Below are 21,741 nucleotides of genomic sequence, written 5' to 3'. Positions count from 1 at the left end.
CATTTAAAACAGATAAGAAGTCTACCTACCTGTCAAATGTCAGAAAAAGTGGTTAACTCTCATTTAAAAGGAAAAGTTTCTGAGCGAAATAAGCGTCGAGAGCGCGCGCTGTTACTCTCATTGACGCGACACACACACAAACACAGAATGAGGAACCTTAGACTGGACGCCTGCTGCTTTTACTGCTCTTTCAACTTCCTGGTACAATATTTACCATGTTGATTAGAGTTCTGTTTTATTTGTTTGCATAAAACCGCAGTGCCATTACGCTTGTCAAGTGTCAACTCTGTGTGGTATTTGGGGGGGAAAGTATATCGGTATAATCTCACATGATGTGGTAGGAACATAGCCTACGCTTTCATTACATTCACGGTTGTGACAAATTTAATAGACGTTTGTAAAACCTGCGGAATAGTTAGAAATACATGTATATAAACGAGTAATCAATATTAAAATATTTCTAAATATAATAAATTCAAATATTTTTATCGATACAAACATTATACAGCACTGTGAGACAGACAGACAGACAGACACAGATAGATAGATAGATAGATAGATTTTTTTTTCAATTTTAAAACTTCCTTAGTTTCTTCAAATCAACTTTAATAGATAAATAACGCTGGGGGAAAAAACAGATCTAGATTAAAATAAACATTATACTAGCAGCATCACAAAAACACATAAAATGTACATTTTATTTAAAATTCATCATCAATGGCTTTACAAAACAGATAAGGTGTACCAGTACAATTTAAGTGCAGTAAGTACAGCTAACATAAATGCCTGTCAAAGGTCTTAAAAGGTTTTATGTTTTTGACTTAATTAAGTTGCCAAAGTATGCAGTAATCGTTTTCAGTTTGTTGTTCAGAAAGTTCTGCTCCACTTCCACCTTCCCACCTGGGCCGGCGAGCGACGCGATCTGCACAGAGTGAAAGAAGAGAAAGAGGAAGGGGAGGAAAAAAAAAGAAAAAAAAAGAGGCAGAGCAGGTGTGAGATACCATCACAGACGACGTGGTCATTAGTTGCCAATATCAACATGTCAGTATCATATAAACACAGTATCTTGGTTTAGGGAAAGTTGTTGTTGAATTCAATCGCAAGAAAGTCACACTAATACACAGTATTTAACCATACAAGCAGTTATGAGCAAAAGGTAATGATGTATTTACTTTAGATATTAGTGAAAAAATTTGCTAGTCAAACACAGAATGCTCCGGAAAGTAGTGTGGTTTCAAAAGGTGCAACCACACTGCACCAGACAACAAGACCTTTCAGAGAATTCAAAAATCATTATACAGCTGCCTGCAATTGACAGACATCAAGATGCACTAAACTAAACCCAGGCGTACATAGTGCATTCTGTGAAAATAACTCAATTTCTGATTGAATAAGAATAAGATTACAGCAAAGTTTATCTTGTGTTGCCTGACACATATGACACAATGAATGATAACTGAAACTAGATGTATACCGGCTAAGAATAAGTGTACAGCAGCCATGTGTACTAATATTAAAAATCAGATGACTTCATCTAGGCCCTGTCCAATTAAAATGAGAGTTTGATGCCTTTACGGCCATGTATGCTAACAATTAAGTCATCCATACACTAGTGTACATCCCCTAGTGAAAATTAATGTATTTGAAAAACATTTATTTAATGTAAATACATTTACATATTTACGTGCTTAATAAAAATAGCCTGCAACTGTACTTTTGGTATACTAAACTGGTATATTTCAAGTGTGCTAAACTGGAGCAACCAATTTTGTACTTAACGCAGTTTAATTGCGCAGAAGTAGTGCTGAAGTCCAACTAAAGTATACACTGAAGTATATCTGATTGTGCTAAAGTGGAACTATTGCAAGTATACTTCAGGTACACTTTAAACATCTTGCATTTAAAGTCTGATATTTTTCAAAGATCATACAATCCTGATCGATTGCAACATTAAACCACATTTTAGGATTAATATTAAGAAATGTGCATTGTGCACAATTCGTATGCCAAATAAAGTTTAATAATACTTTTTATATCAGTAAGTCTCGAGCGATATGTCAGTAAATATGTTAATAGATTTGAACTATACTTAGTACGAAATAAATGTATTTGAAATATATTACTTTTTTACTAGGTTCTACAAGTGGGGGGGAAAAATAACTTTTGATAAACTTTGATAAACTTTTAGCATCAATACAAAAAAATAATCATTTATTTTTGATAATAATAATTTTATTTTTAAATATTTATTTTTGATAATTGTGTTCCTTGAGCCATTTATGGGGTCTTTATGTTACCATAAAAAAAAGATAAAAAATAAATTATAAAAATGATAAAAAATGATTATAAAAATGTTTAAAAATGAAAAAAACGAAAAAATAAAGTATTCATGTAAATAAATAAAAGTGTTACCTGTTCCATGTCTGCGTTTCGAGGAAGAAAATAGACAATATTGTCCGAAATCATTTTTGACAACCTGAAAATTTCAAATGTATAGTTAGTTAAGGAAGTTGGAATAAGTGGTTTGAAGCACCTTGACCACATACATTAGAAAGTATATCATAACTTCCACAAAGAGGAGGAGTGATGTGAAAAAGGACAAATCTGAACCTTCTCTTCCAAATTCTAATGAAAACCTCATTTGAAAAGAAAGAGGCACAGCCCAGAATAAAGTACAGTGTAAGACTAAAAGGATATCCATCTGGAGTCATCATGGTCTTGATGTTGAAGACGTCAGCACTGAGGTACACTGGTCCTCCCCACGGGGGACTGAGGAAAACCATGTCTCCTCGCAGGTGCGGAGCCAGCTGCAGGAAGTCTCCCTGCACAAACTCTATCTGGTGCGCCACACCGTACACTTCTGCATTGTGCTGTGCCAGAGCCAGCCGTACTGGGTCGATATCGATGGCGATCACTGGATGTCAGGTGGAGAAAAACAACAAAAGGGTCAATGACAAACAAGAGTGGCCACGATAAAGAAAAAAAATAAAAACCTAGTTAGTTCAGTATTGTTCTTTTTGTATTCATGTTGGTTTTGAACATTTTTTATACAATTTTCAGGAAATGTTTTATTTATTGACTTTAAGATTCTTATATGGTATAACCATCAAGTACTAACATATTTACTTTACACCTTGAATACATGCAAAGAGTGAAAAATTTAAGGGGGTCTGAATACTTTCCGTACCCACTGTATACACAACTGTTCAAACATTTGGGGTCAGTGAGATTTTTTTTCAATAAAAAAATAAATGAATACTTTTATTGAGGAAGAACCCATTAAATTTATCAAAAGTAACAGTAAAGACATTTATAGTGTTACAAAAAAATATATATTTTAAATAAATGGTTTTAACTTTCTATTCATCGAAGTATCCTGGAAAAAAAAAAATCATAAAATAAAAATATTTACTAAAAAATATTAAGCAGCGCAACTGTTTTCAACATATTAGAATGATTTCTGAAGGATCATATGACACTTAAGACTGTAATAGCTGCTGAAAATTCAGCTTTGCCATCAAAAGAATACATTTTAAAATATATAAAAATAGAAAACACTTATTTTAAATTGTAATATCTCATAATATCCCTTTTACTGTATTTTTGATCAAATAAATGCAGCCTTGGTAAGCAGAAGAGACTTTTTATATATATAGTTGTATACATTGTGAATATTCCTAAATATTATGAATTACAAAAACAATTCAAAAAAATCTAAATGAATTTTAATTCATAAATGAAAAAAATTATATTTGTGGTTGGCATTTTTAATGCATTTTTACATCGAATGTATGAATATATAATGTGCGAATAAATTATTAGACTGGGAAAAAAATGAGTGAACACAGAAACATGGATTTTTTTTTTTTAAACAACAATACTATATGATCAATCTCAAATGCTAAAATAGATAAATAAATTAATTATAAATAAAATAAAATAAAATAAAATACAAATTTCTGATGGTTTCTCAAGACAATGGAAACCAATATATTGGTGTTAGCATGGTAGGACTGTGTTGGCATGGCGGTATGAAATGCAACTGTACCTCTTTTCCCAGTGAGGGCAAACTGAATGGCATTGCCACCCACACCACAGAAGGCATCGATAATGAGCTCCGTGCTGAAGCTGTCCTGCACTCTCAGAGCAATGTGCTCTGCTATCTTCTCAGGAGTCACTGAGAACCAGCCCTCTGTGGAGTCACATGCACATCACAATTTCAATTAGAAGCAAAAGGCTTTTATCAGTTCATGCATTTTTCCTTCCCAAACAAAAAATTAAGATTAGCAGAGTATTTAATTCTAGTTAAACCTAAATGCACATTTTTATTACAAATGTGTTAGATTTTTGACACTTTGTCCACCAGAGGGAGTCTGCAGTTTTCATTTTCTATTTGAAGAGCTGAAGCTTGGCTCTGCTTACATCAAACACCGTCTCCCCTCTCTAAATCATATAGGAAGAGGAGCCTCTGGTGACAAAAGGATGATATTTTTTTTATTTTGCTAATTCATCATGTGATGCCAGAAAACCATATCTTTCTAGGAGAAGGTGTACAAGCCATCCAATGCTTTCAATATATGATGACCTTAAAGCAGACTCCCTCTGTATCTCCAAGCAGTTCATCATTCTTGAAAGCTGTGCCACTTTAAAACATGGCCTCAGATACTGCATCTTCACGTTTTTAGGGTGTTGCATGTATCTGTGAGAGAGAGCTGAGGCAGAAGCAGTCAGAGAGCACAGAGAGAGTGGAGTTTAACAGAGCATGTCCTCCTCTGATTCAGTGGAGACCAACACCATCTGCTTTTAGCTTCTACAAACGCATCTCTGTTTTTCCGCCTCTCGTATTTCTCTCTCCACTGAGAATAGAACACCTGCTAAAGTAACAATCACTGGTCTGGAGCAACCACGTTCAGCACTTCCTGTTTACAGAGTGAGGTCCGGACAGCGGGCGGCACCAAGAGCCCATCAAGTACAGGTGCCCCCAAGTAAAGAGAACTTGCTTTTCTAAGCACATATACCATAAGTGGTACCTTAAATTTGCATAACAAGCTTGCTCAGAAAAAAAGGACTAAATCTTACAGAAAAACATACTGTCAACACTACTAACAAATAATTGTATTGGTGTCATTTTATAATTGCAGTGACATTTCCATCCGAAAATGTTTAAAAACTGAAATGAAACCTATCATGCTATATTGATTAAAGTATCTCCTTTCACACATAATTCAAGGTCAAAATGAATAAGAAGAAGAAGAACAAGAAAAAGACATTTAAAATGTTGCTTTTTATGTTTTTATATGGTTAACACTACTGACATTAACGTTTGTGAGAATTGTTTTGATGATGTCAATGACTAAATTGCTTTATATACATGATTATTAATTTATATATTAATTAATTCACTTTGATCTTTGACATATTTACTGTATGTACAATATGGAATAATATGCCTATTTTCATGATTTAAGTGTCCTACCTAAAATAACTAATAAGTATAAATTAAAATTATATATACTTCCCCCAAGTTGCAATTAAACTGGTATAAAGCAAATGTAGTTTTCTATAGGAACTGTGTGTACATTACAGTTGTTGTCATCTAAAAGTGAGTAACAATAGACTTTTCCCCCCTATTTTTTCCAATTAAAAAGTATATTAAGTATTGAAAGATTCAAATCAACTGTGGCTAGACGGATTCCCATAAGACTCAGAAAACGGAAATTACCCCATTTACTTTAAGTCACATTCCTGGTTACATTAAGCACAATTTACTAGAACAAGTATTTTTTCCTTTCCTTGTTGGTTCCAGACTACTAGTTAGTGTTGGATAACCAAACTATTTTGTTCAACGTCCTGTACCACATAGACATGATGTCACATAACAGAGTAAAATGTCTTGTGAATGCCATTTCATGTTGACTTGGAATCTTTCATCTCTCCTGTCTCTGAAGTGGTAATGCATGCCAGTGCCCTTTAGAGAGGTCACATGCTGATAAAAATCACTCAAAATTTCCTCATTCCATTTAAAAGTCTGCATCTTGACTGGCATAATGTTGCCGTCATAGCTGTGTTTGTTGTTTGGTTCCTCTCAGTGGGTATCACAGTAGTAAAAAGAGTTGGTTTGCATCACAGTAGCCCTGAGGTAATCCCCCTCATCTTTATGGTGGGGGTGCAGGAGATACACAATCCAGCCCACGCTCTTGATCTACCCCTCGCTCTCCTCTGTCCAATCAGGCAGTGCTGAAGGAAAAGAGGCTCACTGTGGCTATGGGCTACTGCCTCTGTTGACATGAATAAGAGAATAGATACGAGGCTCTGATCTCACTTTCAAAGAGAATTCCAAATGCTTAGTGAAAGAGTTATGATCCGAAAGTGAGAGAGACGTATAAAAACACATTAGTCATGGTACTTTGGAGAATTCCAAAATCTGCTGTCCATGAGGAGAGTTTTTCTAATCCCAAATAACGGGACCTTTCATGGTACCACAAGGAAAACCGTTTGACATTTGGTGCTGATTAAAAGGCATCTTTCCCAAGACCAGCCCTATTAAAAACTAAATCCTAACCCAATACTACGGTTATTATGTAATACAATTTAACAAGGAATGTGACTGATCACAGGAAGAAAATTTCTATAAAAACTAAAAATATTTGACATTTTCTGGAAAAAAAAATGTTAGTGGTTCTTGAGCAGTCACCACCACAATGCTGCGGTGTTGCAGGTGGTTTCAAGGCACTGCTAAATGATACAAAAATGAATTTGTAAATGCTACACTACCAAAATCATATTTGTAATGAATATTTGTGTCTAATGTCCAGTTAAAATATGTGAAAAATTAAAATAAGATAAAGGAACCTGAGAAGCAACCCTGCACAATATATTAAAGGGATAGTTCACTCAAAAAATGAAAATTCTGTCATTAATTATTCACCCACATGTCGTTCCAAACCCGAAAGACCTTCGTTCATCTTCGGAACACAAATTAAGATATTTTTGTTGAATTCCGAAAGCTCTCTGTCCCTCCATAGACAGTCCCTCCAGGATTTTGCGGGACTTTTTTCTGATTTTTGCAGCCTAAAATGACTGATTTTGCTGCGGCTTTTCTCAAAATTTGCAGCATTTCTTATTGTTTTGCAGAGAAAATATACCACAGACAACATTCTTCTAACATTGTTATGACTTTTCTGACTTTGAGAACCATTGTAGGGCTCCAGAATAACATTTGAGGACACCAGCACCAGTGCCATTAAGTTCTACAGAAGGGTCACCAGCACCTGACAGTAAAGCACTCACCCTAATCGCACATGTACATCTCGGAGATGTCTATTTGATGTCTGCATTTACATATGCAAGATATATTTTTTAGAGAGTTTGCTCATCTGCAATACGTCTCTTAAGACGTTTCCTGTCAGATGTCAAATAGATATTTATGCAAAACTGCTTCCGAGACGTTTATCAGATTACACAGCAGATGTTTCCCAGATCTTTAGTAGACATCTTACAGATGTACTTGTGCTGTCTGGGTAGTTGAGATGAAGATAAAATTAACTTTTATTACTGTCATTCATAATGTCTAAATATAATTTAATAAATACAAAAAAGTATATATTAGGGAGTGAAAATGGCTAATAAGCCTATAAGTACTCTGCAGCCATGTATACTAGTGGTAATTTAATGTCTTTTTTTATTTTTAAATAAGTGTTTGCTTTCCTACATTATAAAACTTTTAGCATGTACGTCTGCAAGAAGTCTGTTAAAGATCTCTTGATCTGGAAAGCATCTGCGGTGTACAAACATCTGACAGACGTCTTTAAGATGTCAGTTTTACATGCATTCTAAATCATAAACATCTTAAAGACATCTAATATACGTCTATTTGACATCTGATAGGAAACGCCCAATAGACGTATTGCAGATGAGCAAACACTCTAAAAAATGTTTCTTGCAGATGTAAATGCAGACGTCAAATAGACGTCTGCGAGATGTATGTGTGCTATTAGGGTTAGTTTTATAAATGGGGGCAACCTATGAAGGATGAACAAATAATGTAATCACATTAAAAATAACTTTCAAATTCGGTAATACTTACAGCTTTGAAGTGCTGGGAAAAATTGTGTGAAGCATTTAAAATCACTCGAAAACATTAGACCATTTCTGCCACAAGTAGTTCCTGTAGTTTTACCATGTTAAATCCATGGTGAATCGTGGTGATTTGTGTTTATTGAACAATGTTTTTCCTGGTTTCCGTTTGTTCCGATATCTGTAGCTTTAACAGAATTCATGCGTCGAATTTGAATGCTTCTCACAAGATTTCACAGAGATGTTATTGATTCTGTGGCGAATTGGACTGCTTTCTTCACTGTATCTCCCAGCGCTGTGTATAACGGTGTCGCGTGATCGAGATCAGCCGGCGGCTCCAGCCCGAGCAGATAAACGGTCTGCGTAGTGTAGTTCTGCTTTCGGTTCGTTTGTCCAATGTAGCTCTTGTAAATCGGTCATGATGAGAACGCAAGGCTGTTCATTTCATTCTTGGAACTGAGAAACAACCTTTCTTTGACTGAATGCGCGTTGCAATGATGTCACGGGACACGTCTAAGCCCAAAAATCTGCGGCAATTATGAAAATTTGCAGAGTTTGCTTGATTTTGCAATAAATTTAGCGATCGCAGAATCCTGGAGGGACTACACAGACAGCAACGCAACTATCACGTTCAAGGCCCAGAAAGGTAGTAAGGACATCGTTAAAATAGTCCATGTGGCATCAGTGGTTCAACTAGAATTTTATGAAGCTATGAAAATACTTTGTGCGCGAAGAAAACAAAAATAACGACTTTCAATATTCAACCATTTCTTCTCTTCTGTGTCAGTCTTCGACACGTGTTCATGAGAGTACCACAACGCACACAAAGTATTCTCGTAGCTTCATAACATTAAGGTTGAACCACTGATGTCACATGGACTATTTTAACAACGTCCTTACTACCTTTCTGGGTCTTGAACATGTCAGTTGCATTGCTGTCTGTGTCTATGCAGGGTCAGAAAGCTCTCGGATTTCATCAAAAATATCTTTCTGTTCCGAAGATGAACAAAGGTCTTACGAGTTTAGAACGACATGAGGGTGAGTAATTAATGACAGAATTTTCATTTTTGGGTACACTATCCCTTTAAGACATCAGAAAATATATCTTCAGAGAATATATCTTCAACACAAGATTAATTTATTAATTCATAATTGTATGTCTTACTGTACTGGCAGATCTTTTCCATTTATATTCCGCATCAAGTTCACAAAAAATAAAAATAAAAAATTACACTTAAAGATACAAATCTAATCTACGAAAACATGTCTTCTTTTCTTATGCAATGCTACTTTTTTTAAAAATCCATGTGCTCTACACATTGAGCCTTGGTGCTAAAATTCACGTGGTCACATTTCCTTTTACACCATCATCTCTTGTTCTTTCTTCAATAAAAAGAATAAAGAATAAATGGTCAAAAGACCAAATGGTAAAAATGGTAAAAAGTATAAAAGAATATGCAGCAAATAAAATTCCTTTTACAAGATAAAATTAGACAAGCGAAAAGCAGGTTTACGTTCAGTTTAATACACTGTGTCCACTAAGAGAGTGACCCAGTTTGCAGGCAGCAGTGGAGAGAATAACACAGGTAAAGCACCAGAGCTAAAGGTTGTCCTCTGAGGCTGAGCACTGTATTTGTGTAAATTGTAGCATGGGGAAAGAAAAGAGTGCTCTCCTGAGCGCTCTAAAAGCTGCCTGCTGTCTGGCTCTCACTCGCTCACTGTCTCCCTCCCTTTTTCTCTGGTCTGATGCAGGAGGCATGAGGGGCTCCGTGTCTAGCATCAGCACACACACTGCAGACAGAGCCAGCGCAGTCAGACAGCCCACACCTTCAGCTGCTACAACCTCACACTGACATCATTCTCTGTCCCTCAGTTCTCAGAGGGTCCCTCTTTTTGTTATTTAAAGTCACTGGTTTTACTGTGAATGATTAATTGGTGCACGTTATTCCAAAAAGAAAAAAAAATGCATGACTTTCATTTGCCAGTAACGTCATTTACAAAGGCTGTGCGGGCTATTGGTTTATGTATATCCAAATAGCTATTTGGTCTGTTTCATCATCCTATTAATTCCCAAAGTGCAAGTCAAAACCTGCTCTAGCTTTTTTTTTGGCTGAATGTCCCTGTTCACTCATCACATTATCGGTTTAAAACTGACACGGAGAAGAATTAGGGCTGGGCAATATATTAAATACTTGTAATATATTTGCAGTTTTATTTGGCAATATAAAATATCAATGTGCTTTTTATTTGACCTCTTCTATTCTCATGTCTTTAAATGTCTTTAAACAGATTTAAACTTCAGTATTAGGGGGTTTGCTGCTAATCATTTCAATTAATCTATTCATAACTCAATTCATTTGCATCATCATTAAGAAGTGTTCACCAAAATCTCTGCAGGGCATATTTTTATCCATTAAAATGTTTATTTCTATGTTTTTATGCCTATGCTGTATATCTGGCATTGTTGTATTGGTGCACATATGCATGGTCACACTTTATTTTAAGGTCCAAATCTCACCATCAATATACTCCTCAATATACTCCTAATTCACTGCTTATTAATAGTTAGTAAGGTAGTTGTTAAGCTTAGGTATGGGGTTGTCTTAGGGAATCTAAAATATGGTCATGCAGAATAAGGCATAATTCAGATCAAATCACAACAACGTAGGAAACAGATCCAGCGTGATGCAGCTGACACAGAACAGCATATGAACTGATACTCTCCAAAATGGCACCAGGGTGATGCGGAAGAGACGAATTGTTGAATAAAGTTTGTTTTTTTTCTTTTGCACACAAAAAGTATTCTGTAGTTGAGTAAAACTGAAGTTGAGCCACTGATGTCACATGGACTGTTTTACTGATGTCCTTGCTACGTTTCTGGACTTGGGAACATTTCAGTTGCGTTGCTGTCTATGCAGGGTCTGAGAGCTCTCACATTTCATCAAAAATATCTTAATTTGTCTTCCGAAGATGAACGAAGGTCTTACGGGTTTGGAACGACATGAGGGTGAGTAATTAATGACAGAATTTTCATTTTTGGGTGAACTATCCCTTTAACTGTGTTTTAGGTCTAACATTTTTTATCTGTTAGGCCACAATGGCTTTGATTTAAATTGTGGTTATAAAACAATCAAAAGACTAAAAATGTTGAAATACAATAAATTTTTATCTATATCAGCCATATTTATGAAGAATAATTAATTTCTAGTTCAATAGGTTGTCTATCTTCGTAATCTTCCACTGTTTAAAACTTAATGTCCCTGATGCTGCAGCACTGAAGTTGCTTTGGATAAAAGCATCTGCTAATTGAATAAATGCAATGAATTAATGAATTGTCTAAAATGAAGACAGTGGCTTTGTGCTGACTCACCATGATCCAGTTTGATGCCCTCATCGAACCTGGAAAACAGTCGGTAGCGTTGTGCCCAGTACTTGGCCAGCTCAGGTTCTGCTGCAATCTCAGGTGGCATCTCCACATCCTTTCTCCTTTTCCGGTTCCTTCTCTTGTTCTTTTTAGAGGCTTGCACGCTCTCTGCTGGGAAAGGCAACAGTATGATTATGTCGAATTGCCTTGAACGGCAAATGAGAAGCCTAACTGTGTTAATGGTTGGCTTGTATATTATACAGACTGTGATTATCTCATTTGTATCATGTAAAAGCAGGGCGCTAAATGCTGACCTCCCTCAGCGTCCTCAGGAGCATCAGGGAGTAAGAAGTCAGGGACATCTAAGAGCTGCAGCTCTCCACGAGGATCTGAATCACTGTCCTGTCTTTCTTCTGGCTCTGGCTGAATGTTCTGCTGAAGTTTCTCACTTTTTTCACATCTTATACTGAGCTGAAGAGTCTTCTCACACTCGGTTTCATCAGTTTTTTCCTCGTCTTCCTTTTGTGTAGGTAGACTTCCATCTTCTGCTCTCTCACTTGGCTCAGTCAGGGCTTCAGGCATGGAGGCTGGAGTCACCTCCTCAGAGTCAGCATCAGTCTGAACCTGCTGAAGGAAACTCTGGACCTGTGAGGGTATGAGAGAATATAGGGCTTGTATAGGAAGGAACAAACCTAAATAGTGCACACCACAGTCTGTAAAGCTGCTTTGGAACAACATTTATCATTAAAAGGGTTATGCAAATCAATTATAACCCAAACAGAAATTATTATTTTATATTCTAATATTTAGAAAAAAAAAATTCAACACTGTTAACATATTACAAATGATCAAAAGTTAAAATATTGAATGTTTATTGTTTTTTTATATATTTAGTCTCTTATGCTCACTAAGGCTGCTTTTATTTGATAAAAAAAAAACAGTAATATTGTGAAATATTGTTACCATTTAAAGCCGTTTTCTATTTAATTATTTTAAAATGTAATTTATTCCCACAGAAAGCTGAATTTTCAGCAGTCATTGCTCCAGTGTCACATGATCCTTCAGAAATCATTCTAATATGCTGATTTGTTCAAGAAACATTTCTTATCATTTTCAATGTTGAAAACAATTGTGCTGCTTAATATTTTTGTGGAAACCATTTTCCAATATGAACAAAGTTCAAAAGCACAACTTTTATTTGAAATAGAAATCTTTTATAACTATGTAAAAATCTTTACCGACATTTTTTAATCAATTCATTGTGGTGTCCTCGCTGAATAAAAGCCTTAATTTCTCAATAAATAAATAAATTAAATTAAATAATAATAATAAAAACAAAAAAAACACAACAACAGGGAACGAAGTTCCTCAGATCATCATATTTGGGGTCCTTGGAATTTATTTATTTATTTATTTTACTGCTTTATCTCCACCAAAGGCTTTTTCATCAATGTAGTTTTCATCAATGTAGTAAATTAGTCTAAGTATAAAAGTGGAATTTTATTGTAATTGCATTACAATAAAACCTATATCATGATGGGTCCCTAGCATTAAACAGAAAACACAGCCTCCGCAGGCACTGCTAAGAGCAGCAGAACTGCAGACATCAATGTTATAAAGGAAGCCCCAACAAAGTCTTGTTTAGGCATCCAGCCTGAAAAGATACTAGTGATAATGTCTGATGCAGTAAAGTTTTCGTCCTCTACCAGATCAATTTGTGCTACAGAGAAATCAATTCTAGAGGGCTGCAGTAAATTGGTCTAGTCTCTTCACTGGCTAAAATCCAGCCTTACATGAAACCTAAGCTGGCTGCTGGGGGTTTGGCACTAATCTCAGAAATCCACCTTGAAAAAGTCCATCCATACGATGACTAGATGCACTGGGCTGAAAACAACGATTCGTCTCTTTTCTTCTTGAATATTCGACATGGCAGTGACGAAGAGCAAGCGTTTGAACCTGTCCTGAGTGTGTTTGACAGCTGGGAACGTGTGTGTTAGTGTCAGGGGTGAGAATGGAGGTTTGAGCGGCTGACAGCGTGCAGTAAGCAGGTGCTGCGTGACAGCGCTGTGATGGGGTGGGGGTAGATGAAGCAGCTCTGTGCAGACAGCATAAAGTGTCAGCCTCACCGCTCCCGCAGGCTCTATGCCCACTCTCTACCCCATTCTCCTCTAACAATTTACACTGTGATTGACTGATCCGTAGTAAGGCGACTAGAATGATACATCTTGCATGAAAGCCCACAAAATCCATGTGTCAATAAAACCTCAGGGAACAATGCAAACATACGCATTTCATGGCTCAGTTGAAGCACCACTGTTGAAGACCATTGAAGACTCTTGAAGACCACACTTAAGCATGAGGACTCCTAACTGCATAATAAAAAAATGAGAACTTCATCCTCCAGAAGAGTCTCTAAAAGCCATATCTGGCAGCAGGGATACTAAAAACAATTATACAAAATTTAAATAAATAAATAAATATTTTTAAAGAAATGAATACATTCACTTAGGATGCATTCAGTTGATGATAAGTGACTGTAGAGACATTTATAATGAAAGATTTCTATAAAGTTTTCTACTTTATATTCAACAACAATTCCTGAAGAAATGAATCACAGTTTACACAAAATTCAGCAGAATTGCTTTTAACATTGATATTAATGTTAAAAATAATTTCTTTAGCACCAAAACATTATATTAGAATGATTTCTGTAGGATCATGTGACATTGAAATCTGGAGTAATGAAAATTCAGCTTTGCTATCAGAGGAATAAATTACATTTGATAATATATTAAAATAGAAAACAGGTTCTTTAAATTGTAATAATATTTCACAATATTTCTGTTTTTACTGTATTTTTATCAAGTACATGTGGCCTTAGTGAGCATTAGAGACTTCTTTCAAAAACATTTTAAAAATCGTACCGAGTTTTTAAATGGTAATGTATCTGAACGAAGTAATGTGCCTGTGTATGTGAATCAGCCATTTCTGTCAGGTGTTAATGTAAACAGTCACTTTGTTTTATGTTAAAGTAAACAAGAGGCAAAAAAAAAGAGAAAAATCAAAAAAAATATTTGTTAAAATTATCAGCTCTGAGCAATAGGCCTTGCACTTAATTTATTTCTGTGCTTGTAATAATCAGTGAGAAATACTTAAAGCTAAATGCCACTGTTTTAATTAATTTTGTTCATACTTATAAATATATTTAAATTTTAAAATTAAAAAGTGGGCAAGTGTGTTCATTAGAATACTGCATCCCAAAAGCTATTAAATCTAATCTACTCACTGCAGCCCTAACATTCAAAATAGTCTTTGGCTGACCTGATGCAATTGTCTGGTTTTGATGCAACAAAACAAAACTTTGGGGAGGATTTTATAGGTGAATTATTGCTTCAAAAATGAAATGCCTACGAAGCAAAAAACAGCTTACTTTTTGAAGGACTTTGCTGATCTTTGGCTTTGTGGTTTGTGGTCCATCATCAGTAAAGAAGATGTGCTTGTTGATTTTGCAGGCTGCTTTTTTGCTTTCCTCGGGAGGCTTTCTGTTCTCCTCACTCCTCCTGCCAGCGTATGGAGCTTGGCCTTGTTTCAGCTTTACAACACTGTCAAACCTGCCAAGACAAAAAAACATTGGGATGTTAATGGAGGCCCTGATTGTTTTCAACACACTAAAGGGCTGTCTAGCCTCTGTCTGGGGTCTTACTTGGGCTGTGGACCACGTCTCAGTCCGAGGGCATCCCACACCTCCTCAACCGGCACCTCCGCAAGCTCCTCAACATCCAGCTCATGACTGTGAAGAGATCAGCCATTTAAACAGCACTGCATTACATAATCATAGTCTTTCATTTTGTCATTATTTACTCAGCTCATGATGTTCAAAACCCATCCACTAATATTAATTAGAACAGAAATACCAAAAAGCTTGAATAAAAGTTTGGGATACTGTTAGTAATATTGTTAAATATTATTAATTTCCAGTAACAGCTAATTTTAAAATATTTAATATATTAAAATAATTGTAATAATTTTGATATGAATCATTTTAATACATTAAAATATTTTTTCAGCAGCTATTAAGCCAGTTTCAACATGTTAAAATGCTAAATTCGAGCTCAAGAAACATTTCTTATTATCATTAATGTTGAAAACATATTATATTATATTACATAAAACACACACACGCAGATTTTGTAAGTTTTTCAGGATTCTTTGATGAATAGAAAGATCAAAATAACAGCATTTATGTGAAACAGAAATCTTCTGTAACTATGAATTTATCTCATTCATGATGAATAAAAGTAATAATAATAATAATAATAAAAAAAGATGGGTCACGCTAATTACCATTATGTACATTTTTGGTGTTTTTTTTTTTTAAGAGTTTTTGTAGTTTGACAGCCTCTGGTCACTATGTACTGTCATTTTATGGCAAGAGTTGTGTAACGATTATTCAAAAATGGCTTCTTCTGTGCACTATAGAAAAAAAATGACAGCAAATGGATTTGGAATGGCATAAATAATGGCAAAACATTTGTTTTCGGGAGAACTATCCCAAGAAACCATAATCGTTAACTATGCAAGTCTGATACAATACAGTATACTTAATAACAGATCAGCAGCTTACGCTCTCTTCACTTTGGCTCGTCTGTTCCCTGGAGGTTCATCATCATCATCATCACTCTGATCTTCATCATTAGATCTGCTCTTTATGGGCTGTCCACTCCAATTACTCAATGGCGCAGAGGTCTGTTTCATGTTGCCATCTGAAATCACATACTTTCAGTTTACAATTAATAATAGCTACGTTAACATCATAAAATAATGTCTTATACTGCCTGATGTATACAGTAAATAAAAAAAAAAAGAAGCTGTTCCAGCGGTACAAATAAGGGTGCTGTTCAGATGGCATCAGTCACGGCCCGACAATCAGGATGACAAGAGCCACTTTTAGAGCGACTGCGAGTGGATTGTGATCAATTCGAGCACCCAGGAGTCTGTGCTCTCTTTCACATGTACCAGCATTAAAAATGCATAGGCCAAAGTCACATGCTCCTTTCAATCAACAGCTGACATCTTTTGATATGACGCATTAAACATTCAGACCCAAGCTTAGGCTGCAAAAAAAAAAAAAAAACAAAAAAGACATCTGGGGAAAATGATCTGCTTTTATACAGGGGGCGTTGTCATATAGCAAACTGAAGTTTTATGTCAGTGTGATGATGACATCATGATCACAGGTGGCTCTGTCAGAGCATATCGAGCAGGCCAACTCCCAAAAAATAAGATGAAGGTTAAAAAGTCACCAAAATTGACTTTCTATTTGATTTCACTAGCATGTAAAATCATGAATAATAGCTAATGAATCATTCACTGGCATGATTCATTAGCATGTAAATGTAAACTTTTTCTTCAGCTAACATCACAAATACCTCTTACTTCTGCAACCCTTTTGCTATTTTTACCCATGCAACCAGTTCTGCCCTCTTGTTTTATCTGAAATACATCAGATTAGTTATGAAGTTAAATAAGTCGCAAAACTGTGGGACTTATCTGCTCAGATTCTTTACTTTGTGATCCTTAACAGGGCTGATAAAAAGCGTTCTTCAAATTGGATTTATATATCGTTTACAGCAAAAAAACTTTAAATATGCACAAATGCATAAGCATTTATCCCCACACAGACTTCACTGGAATTATATGACAAAGATACATTTGACCCCAAAATTTAAATTCTGTTAGCATTTATTCATCCTAATGTCATTCCAAACTTGTATGACATTCTTAACTCTGTGGAATATAAAATAAGATATTTTGACAAATGTCTAAGTGTTTAGTTTTTGTCCATTAAATGGAAAACAATGGTAACCACAACTGTTTGGTTACCAAAACATTGTTTGAAATATTTTCTGTGTTCCCCAGAAGAATTAAAATCATGTAGGTTTGGAATGACATGAGAGTAAATAGATGAGGACAGAATTGTATTTTATTGTATTTTAGCCATATCAAAGCTAGGGGGTGGTTAATAATCATTCAATTATTCTATTTTTGAATTAATCAATTTAGAAAAATGTCTGAAAACTGTTTACGTTCTGAATGACCGAAAATTGAGCACACACTATAGGCCCATGCTGTAACTGACTAAATAAATGTGAACTTATATTACAACTGCACTAGATTCAATACGCTGAAAGTAGGTCATGGAGCAGGAAGGTGTTGACATATTTGGGTTCAGCATCACTGCAGGAACACCACAGTCCCCATAGCTAATACACAGAGAGACCTTGAATGTCAAATATGTGCACTAACCAGAATTGTCAGTGCAGGCTGTACGTGACGATGGCCTTTTGCGGTTTCCGCCATCACAGGGCTCATCAGCGTGGTTACAGACCAAAGACTGCTGGTCGCCATTCTCGCCGTCAACTTCCTCAGTCAATAAGCTCAGGCTGCTTATGAGATGTGTAACGTCTGCCTTTGACCTTTCTTCTGTCTGATTCTCGAGTGCCTCTGTTTCTCCTGGGCTGCCCTGATGTTCCTCGGAAGCAGCAATGGTGTTGTAGGTCTCGTCCACTGTCCAACCCTGGGCGGCCCAGTAGTGAAACTGCTCCCAGTAGTACTGGTATGTTTGTTGGTAGTGCTCGTCCCAGTCAGCCTCTGAGCGGGAACAGTCCTGTGTCAAACTGCTAGAGATTTCAGGTTGTTTCTCCAGCCAGCTCTGCCACAGCAGACCCTCCCCGTGCTGCTGCCAGTAGCTCAGCCAGGCCTCCTCTGACGCGGGACACGGCTGTTCGGCGGGGGTCTCAGTGATGTCACTCACAGCACACTGCTGTTTCTGTTCAGAGTCATAATCTGAGGGGGCTTCCAAACGCTTGATGGTTCTTTTGTTCTCCGGTCTCGCTAAAACTTGGCCCTTAAAGATAAGAAACAATTATTAGTTTTGGGCTACAGCCAAGTCATTTCCTAAAGTAAATGGGGTAAAACTTCACAGTAACAGTCTTTAATGAAAATTTACAAAGAAGACAGCGAGCGAGCAGCTTCACTGCACTGGATAATCCATAATCACAGGCCCTCTTCACATCTGGGCATTAACATGCCATTTACATGCATACATTAAAAGTCAAGTGTAAATGTACCTGAGACACATTGTGATGAGATCACTGAACCACATTTGACAAATGTGTAAATGCTAATGCACTTTTTCATTATTTGCAAATGCAATCCAGTTAAAGAATATCCAGACACTATTTGAATACAAAATACTAATGTTAATGCCAGGTGTAAAGGGGCCCATGCAAAAGGTAAATGCTACAAACATAAAAAAACAAGAATCAAGAATATTTTAAACTTGTAATTTAAGTTATTATTTTGTATTGTTGAATAATGTATATACACTAACACGACCGGTAAGTTTGGAATAATTAAGATATATTCATGTTTTTTTTTTTTGCAATAAGTCTCTCTTACGCTCACAAAGGCTATATTTTTTTTGGATAATACAGTAATATTGTGAAATATTATTACAATTTACAATAACTGTGTCCTACTTTAATTTATTTTAAAATATAATGTATTCCTGTGATGCAAAGCTACGTTTTTAGGAGCCAAACATTCAGCAATTTCTGATTTGGTGCTCAAGAAACATTTGTTAACATTATCAATGTTAAAAAGAGTTTTTGCTGAATAATATTTATGTGGAAACTATGATACATTTCCATTCAAAAGTTGGGGATAAGAAATTGATACTTTTATTCAACAAGGACACATTAAATTGATCAAATGTAAAGACATTTACCATGTTACAAACAGCATTTCTATATATGTTTATATTTCAAATAAATGCTGTTCTTTTGAACTCTCTGTTTTACAAAGAATCCTGAAAAAAATCAGATTTTTCCCCCAAAGACGTTAAGCAGCACAACTGCTTAAATATATTTATACAGAAAACAGTTTAAAATTGTAATTATGTTTCACGTTGTTACTGTTTTTACTAATAAGCACATACTTGGTGAGCATACTGTAAGGGACTTATTTTAAAAAGATAATTATTCAGATTATTACATATTAAAAAGTCATAATTATTTCAAACTTTTGACCGGTAGTATATAGATAGCCAGGATGTCCCAATTGTAATTTTATGGTTCAGATGTGTGCTGCACAGCACCCCCTATGTGGGCAACATGCAAGCTCAAAGTAAACACTAGTGTGGACGTCAAAGCAGTCTTCTACCCAGCAGTCCGTGCACCATTATGACTCCAAAGTGTGGAGGACTCAAAGGACTAGGGACAAGGGCCGAAGACTTTTTGCATGAACGTTATAATTGGCAGTGTTGACATAAATGGACAGCAGTGCTATTCCAATATAACATCAACATCATAATGCATCCAACAGACATACAGCTTTCCTCTGTTTTGATGAGCTGGCAAACTCCACAGGAAGCCCCAAACTGGCCATAAGCATCGTCTCTTCATCAACAACAGCCTCTTCTTCCTCATCCTCATCATCCACAGAACAGTTAAGGACCTCCAAAAGCTCTTCCCCATCATTAGCTTCAAAATCTACTGGAAAAAAAAAATGTAATGTGTAGCTATTTGAGCATTATAAGCTATATCCTGACCATAACCTGTTGCAGGTATTTAATTCAAGTGAAAATCAAGGCTAAATGAGGTTCTCAACCTTTTTTGGCTCCAAGCACCCCTATTAACAATATTCATGACTTTTCCTTGTGCCTTCGATTTACTAGAAAATGATTAGCCTAAGGATTTGTACAAACATTTTTTAATCAATTAAAAATGTAATTGATTTAATTTAATCGAAATTGTATTTTATTTAATTTACCAATCTTTTTAATCTGATCTGATCTAGAAATCTATGCATACTTGTGTCTGAAGGGTGGGTTAGTTGAGGAGGTTTAATGTAATACCTACAATCTCTTAAATGTAGTGTATTGTTTTGTCTCTTTAAGGAAAATAAAAACTACAAATCATAAATAGAAAAATGTATATTCATTATAAAAATGTACATGGAGTTTTAATAAAATATAACAAGATTTTCCAGGTTAGGCTTTTAAAATTACCCTAAATTTACCCTGTTCCCAGTTGTTGAGGAAGTCAAATAAAGCACAAAACATATTGATTTTTAAATAGTTTAGCTTATACTATTGCTTGTTTTGTCTTATTTCAAATCATTTAAAGTCCCGATGTCCCCATGGAAGTTTATTGAAGCCACCAGGGGCCTGTTTCATAAAACAAGCTTACCAAATAAGCCAGGCTTATTTCAGTTAGCCTGACTTATTTTGTGAGAACCATTGGGCTAAATACACTGTCAGGAAGTCCGTATGTAAACATTTTCTTCATATATAATCAGATATTAACAGGAAACTGTACCTTGCAATTGACTGTCAGTCTGATTCAGTATGGCTTTCAAATCTGACCGATACAATTCTCGATCGCTGCAGATGAAAACAAGAGAAATAATAGTAAACAGGCAACATCCCATGTCAACAGTGTTACACAGTGAGGGCTCACTATCTTCTTTACTACTTCAGATCTATGTGATCACAAGTAATATATGGAGAAGATCATGTTTTTCAGTTGTTGTCCTACTCTGCAGTCCTGCTGAAAATCAATCCAAGTCCAGCCTGTTTTGGGCTCATTGTAAGCACTTTTCTCCTGCACAGGCCATTTAGATCATTCTTACCACCAGGTACTAACAACAATGCATTAAAAATGTAACTTTCTGCAGGCATTTAACCTGATCATATAGCATGCACATTCTTTCAGTTGATCAGATCTCACTGCAGTCTTACTTGACGTAAGCTCTGGAGCACAAGCAGTGTATTGTCATCTCTCTCTCTTCACCCTGATAGAAGATGATATCAGCTAAAGGAACAATATTCCGCTCGCTGTAATCAATCATGATGACAGATGCATGAGTGACACCTGTCTACAGGAGACCTGTACCCGAGACCTTGCTTTCTACAAGCCTGTCTTATCGTTACTCTTTTAACCGGACATTAGAAATAAAAACGACCGCGAGACATAACGTTATAGCGATATATAAATATACTGTTTAATTAAAACGAGGAACATTAAAAGTACTACTACAATATCTATCTAATTCTATCTACCATTTATCTACACACATTTTTATGACTCCCTTACTGTGCGAGTTTCCCCCCTCGTGTTGTTTCGGAAGATGCCCGTCAAGTTAAAAGACTCTCAGTACATTTACAATACTGACACGGCATTTATGAGGCTTTAAAACTTTTATTATGCAATTTTCGGACATTGTCATGAGCTGTTTCC

At 35.8% G+C, this 21,741-nt stretch overlaps 1 protein-coding gene across 2 annotated transcripts; it reads right to left on the bottom strand.

The window, feature by feature from the left end:
* Positions 1-599: 599 nt before the first annotated feature.
* On the bottom strand, positions 600-21,640 carry tgs1 (trimethylguanosine synthase 1). Of its 2 annotated transcripts, none has more exons than XM_016474859.1 (13): positions 21,243-21,640; positions 20,821-20,885; positions 19,832-19,992; positions 17,747-18,347; positions 16,065-16,203; positions 15,144-15,230; positions 14,871-15,051; positions 11,755-12,085; positions 11,447-11,611; positions 4,049-4,192; positions 2,698-2,914; positions 2,413-2,491; positions 600-922 (listed from the first exon to the last, which is right to left on the bottom strand). In XM_016474859.1, the coding sequence occupies exons 1-13, from the start codon at positions 21,350-21,352 to the stop codon at positions 809-811; spliced, it is 2,394 nt and encodes a 797-aa protein (XP_016330345.1). In that variant the 5' UTR covers positions 21,353-21,640; the 3' UTR covers positions 600-808. The 2 variants fall into 2 exon arrangements, with proteins under 2 accessions (XP_016330345.1, XP_016330346.1); XM_016474860.1 differs by having other exon boundaries at positions 11,447-11,608.
* Between the last annotated feature and the right edge of the window lie 101 nt (positions 21,641-21,741).

The sequence above is a fragment of the Sinocyclocheilus anshuiensis genome, unplaced genomic scaffold (assembly GCF_001515605.1).
Source record: "Sinocyclocheilus anshuiensis isolate Anshui unplaced genomic scaffold, SAMN03320099.WGS_v1.1 scaffold2310, whole genome shotgun sequence".
Taxonomy (NCBI): Eukaryota; Metazoa; Chordata; class Actinopteri; order Cypriniformes; family Cyprinidae; genus Sinocyclocheilus; species Sinocyclocheilus anshuiensis.
Note: the sequence above shows the minus strand (reverse complement) of the source record. Positions and strands in the feature narration are given on the sequence as shown.